The sequence below is a fragment of the Gadus morhua genome, chromosome 2 (assembly GCF_902167405.1).
Source record: "Gadus morhua chromosome 2, gadMor3.0, whole genome shotgun sequence".
In the NCBI taxonomy this organism is placed as follows: domain Eukaryota; kingdom Metazoa; phylum Chordata; class Actinopteri; order Gadiformes; family Gadidae; genus Gadus; species Gadus morhua.
Window position 1 is genome coordinate 26,851,871 of NC_044049.1, and position 5,000 is coordinate 26,856,870.

The 5,000-nt window shown below is 48.4% G+C and overlaps 1 protein-coding gene across 3 annotated transcripts in view; it reads left to right on the forward strand.

The window, feature by feature from the left end:
* The window catches only part of trpm4a (transient receptor potential cation channel, subfamily M, member 4a), a 33,517-nt gene that overhangs the window by 16,587 nt on the left and 11,930 nt on the right, over positions 1–5,000 (forward strand). For all 3 annotated transcript variants that reach the window (XM_030376096.1, XM_030376104.1, XM_030376112.1), the window contains 5 exons: positions 770–871; positions 1,826–1,954; positions 2,242–2,371; positions 3,363–3,508; positions 4,886–4,998. In XM_030376096.1, the coding sequence (XP_030231956.1) occupies positions 770–871; positions 1,826–1,954; positions 2,242–2,371; positions 3,363–3,508; positions 4,886–4,998 (620 nt within the window). The remainder of the gene's footprint in view (positions 1–769; positions 872–1,825; positions 1,955–2,241; positions 2,372–3,362; positions 3,509–4,885; positions 4,999–5,000) is intronic.

A 5,000-nucleotide genomic window follows, 5' to 3' on the forward strand; every position in this document is an offset into this window, starting at 1 on the left:
CGGCAAAACCGTGACATCTGGTCACCCTATCACAAGTGGTAAAAAAGCGTGGCAAGCGACTCAGCAAAAATGTGCGTTTGACAACAATGCGTGGGCCGCACTAGCACTAAACTTTGATGTCAAGTAGGGGACCACAAAATATCATCCCGCGGGCCTTAATTGGCCCCCGGGCCGCGGGTTTGAGACCCCTGATCTAGACAGATGGATTTAAAGACAAGCTTTATTGGCATGGTGAACGTGAATTGACATTGCCAAATCTACAAAAGTTCAAATATGATAGAACATAATATGAACCAAGTAATTACGACTCTTTTCATACAATCATCTGAAATACAATACAATAGAAATGTAACTGTTAATAAACAGTGACGATTTTAAGTGTATAGTATAGGGTTGAGCTATTCAAACCTTTTCCTTGGAGTAGGCCAGGAATTAATGTGTTGACCCCCTCACTGTAAACATCACGGCAGCATTCAACACGATACGTGGTTGACCCTGATCGATGCAGAAGAGGCTGAGTGACTGAGGCGTCCTCTGCATCATCCATACTGAGTCCCTCTGACGTCTCGGGGCCGTAGCAGCTCAGGAGGTGGAGCGGGGTGGCTGGTCACCGCGAGGTGGCTGGTTCGACCCCCGGCTCCTCCTAGGGTCGAGGTGACCCTGAGCAAGACTCCGTGAAGGGGTGAATGTTAGGCAATACTGTAAAGTGCTTTGGATGAAAGCGCTGTATATTTGCAGTCCACCGTTAACCCTTCACGCGTCCCTCCAGGTGTCGCGCCTCCTCTACGACCTGCTGGGGGACGGGTGCCAGCCCTTCTACTCGGCCCAGCTGGGCCTGGACCCCGGGGCCAGCACGCGCAGGGCCATACGGGTGAGTCGGACGTCCACACCCAGTCCAGGACCCACCCGAGCCCCGAGTACTGGTTTGTAGCTGACGCACCAGTGGGTGTGTGGGGACAACCTTCGACTGTCTGGACTTCTTCTACACGGATCAGTTTAGAGGACATTAAACTCCTTGGTTTGTTAAGCCGTGGGTAGGGTTACGGGTCTGGTTCTTAAGCTGCTGAGTCTTTTAGTTACGTTGATAAAGTTAAGATGATAAAGTGACAAAGTCACAAAGCTTTGCGTTCAGATTCAGAAAATTGTAATGTCAGCGAAAGAAGGTGACGGAAACATTAAGCAGCATTCAGAAACGCACAAACAGTGATGGTTGTTTTCTGACCCGATGTTGTAAATTGTTATAAAATAAGCATAGTCATGCAGAACATCGTAATGGTGCAGCATGATTCTGCTATTCAAGTCTGTTTATTATTAAACATATAACTATTAACTTATATTCATAATGTACAGAAACGACAAGAAAAGGGATTGCCTTTATTTAGTTAAAGAAAGGGGATGGCCTTTATGTAGTTATTTCTGCCATTTCTCTTGCTGGTAAATATCACCTGCCATGTATGATGTCGGATTAGGCTTTCAAGCTATTTGTCTTGAGGATTAACTCCCTCTTTGTATCTGCAACTGGAAATTCAAGATTTCCCAGTTCTCTAACCCAGTAATATATATGATTAACCGCCGTCAACAATTAAATCATCAGACTCCCCTGAGGCCTTGGCTTGGGCATCTAACGTAACAACATCGCTTACTTACAGTACACTTACGCTATCTAGTGGAGGCAGACGGTACAACACAAAATGTCCCGCATTCGATCGCACTCACCTAGAAACATGGGACCGTCTTCCATCGAGGGGGATTCGTTTCCCCCACATTTTCGCATCACTCTTCCGCCTACCATAACACATGTGTGCCCCCCTGTTCCCCCCCACAGCACGTGAACAAGCTGCTCCTGGGTGACTGTCTGTACCGGGACCAGCGCTGCCTCTCTCCCTGGGCCTCGCTCTTCATCTGGGCCGTGCTCCAGAACCGCAGCGAGATGGCCGTCTACTTCTGGGAGATGGTAATCACGCTCCACAGTTACAGGCAGATGAACTATGAGACGTCTTTACTCCAGCCGTCCTCTGTCCTGGCGTGATGGGCTCGCTCATACATTCGTCTGCTCTTCTATTCTAAGGGCCTCTTGGGGATAATGATGAATTTACATCTCTAGCCCTCTCTCTCTCTCTCTCTCTCTCTCTCTCTCTCTCTCTCTCTCTCTCTCTCTCTCTCTCTCTTTCTCTCTCTCTCTCTCTCTCTCTCTCTCTCTCTCTCTCTCTCTCTCTCTCTCTCTCTCTCTCTCTCTCTCAGGCCAGTGAGTCGGTGTTGAGTGCTCTGAGTGGTTGTAAGATACTACGGGAGCTGTCCAAGCTGGAGGATGAGACAGAGTCTAAGGTCTCCATGAAGGAACTGGCCCAGAAGTTTGAGAACCTGGCCCAAGGTAACAGTCGCACCCACAAAACACTCTCACTCTAAACGCACTTGCGGCATAAAACATTCTCTCACTCCCAGGGCCCTATCTTGCTTCCAGCGCAATTTACTTTCTCCACCGACGCATGTATCTTTGCTAGTTTGCACCCGGCGTAAAGCCGATTAAAAAAAAAAAAAAAGCAGAGCGTGTTCAGGTGCAAACGATACATGGTGCTGTCTTACAGATCGATAAAGTAGTTGCCCATCTGACGACAAATACCGGGTCTAAGGGCACCAGCGGATAGCGCAGTTGGTGTTGCTATTTGGACGTACCACGGCAGGGCGGAACTGCAAAGATTGTTTCCATATGGGGTGCATGAATGAACACTGTAGTAGGCTATGCCATGCGTGAAAATAATAATAATAACAATGATAAACTCGAGCAAAGTAGGCTATATCCCAGCCTTCCAAAACAAAATCTCGTTTTAGGGTAAATGATAATTTGGGAAAGAACAGCTGATGCAGCGGTAATAAGTTGTATTTAAATGAATGCATCTGCAAATCTTTGTGTCTCTCCAGACGTGTTCAGCTCGTGCGTGTGTGTGTGTGTGTCTCTCCAGACTTTTTCAGCTCATGTGTGTGTGTGTGTGTCTCTCCAGACGTGTTCAGCTCATGTGTGTGTGTGTGTGTCTCCATACGTGTTCAGCTCGTGTGTGTGTGTGTGTGTGTCTCCAGACGTGTTCAACGCATGTGTGTGTGTGTTTGTGTGTGTGTCTCTCCAGATGTGTTCAGCTCATGTGTGTGTGTGTGTGTGTGTCTCCAGACGTGTTCAGCTCATGTGTGTGTGTGTGTGTGTGTGTGTGTGTGTCTCTCCAGACGTGTTCAGCTCATGTGTGTGTGTGTGTGTGTGTGTGTGTGTGTGTGTGTGTGTGTGTGTGTGTGTGTGTCTCTCCAGACGTGTTCACCTCATGTGTGTGTGTGTGTGTGTGTGTGTGTGTGTGTGTGTGTGTGTGTGTCTCCAGACGTGTTCAGCTCGTGCTACCAGAGCAACGAGAGGCGCTGCTTCACGCTGCTCATCCGTCAGTCTCCGGTGTGGGCGGGCGCCACCTGCCTCCAGATGGCCACCGCGGCCGACGCCCGCCTCTTCTTCAGCCACGACGGCGTGCAGGTGCGGACCCCTCGGAGCCCCACCCCCGTTGCCTAGCAACCTCGGTCCTATCGCCGTGTCACGTGACTAGTCCACAGTGGGGGGGGTTAGATGGCATCGAGAGCTGGGTTCAGAATCCCAACCCACGCGTCACCACACACTTAATGTATGTTGTACGACCTGGCACTTAAAAATAGTACCAAGCATATCTTTGTTGTCCCCGGGGAATGGTTGAACCTCGCAATAGTAACTGCAGATGGGAACACGGGTCCTTGCAAAGGCTGTTCCCGATTGGCTCGTTGGTGTCAACATCTGACTCGCCATAAAGATTGGTTGGAATGTGTTTCCCCAGCGTGTCTCCGTAGTTACAAACTGAAAGCGTCATATGCAGTGCCGGCTCTGACCTCCCTGGGGCCCCGTAGCAAAGGTCTGCTAAGGGGCCCTCCTACCTGACCCATGAGCCATGTAAACCAGTTGCCATTGCCTCATAGTTACACCTGACTGCTCAGTGCTCCCACTACGTCCTACACCCTTCCAAAACTGTTTCCTCCTCCTGTCAGTCTAAGAATGAATTGATCTGTAAAACAGAGGTAGGTTTTAAACAAACAATAATTATTGAACAGAATATTTTCTATACAATATCAACACAATTATCTTTGTACGGGACTTTGTGTTGAGCTTTGGTTTCCTGCACTGACTGCATTTTCAGCATTATCAGCATACCAGTCAATCTGGAATGTGTGGAAGACATCAAGAAAGTGTTTCAGTTGCTTAAGCAGGCATTTATCCAAATGCATTCTGTGTGGAAACATTTGAATGTTTGAATTAACTCTTGCCAACAAAATATTCCTCTTCTGCAATTTCTTGAGGCGAAGTCGTCAATCATGTCCTCATTGTAAATACGTTTCCCAACATCATGATTTGGGTGTTTCACAACAGCGTTGATACTTCATTCACACCCTCCTTTATTATTTTATAGTCTTTTGTCGAAAAGAGCTCACAGCAAAAACAAAGTCTGGCAAAGTCTGGCAAGCAAGCAAAACACAGACAGACCAAGAGATTCACTGCCCAAGCCACCTAGCTGACTAGGAAGGTCCGTTAGCCAGACAGAACAGAGAGATGCACTTTAAACCAGCGCATCATCCTAACATTATTGTTATTGGCTGACATTAGACTCCCAGAGGGGAGAACACGTTTGCCTGACTGCGCTGTACACAGTCTCTCAGGGAGCTTTCTGTGCTCTTCTTATAGCCAGAAGGACAGTTTTGCTTCACCCTCGCATTAAAGTTCGTCACATTGACAAACATGAGCGGGAGGCCGAAGTCCTACGTAGTTTGGCGTGTGGGGAGTTGTGGCTCTGGTTGTGTGATGACGGTTTGCTTGTGTGTGGCGCTGCAGACCCTGCTGTCCCAGATCTGGTGGGGCGACATGGAGAGAAACACGAAGGTGTGGAAACTGGTCTTTGCTTTCTTCGTACCGCCACTCATCTTCACCAAGCTAATCGGATTCAGGT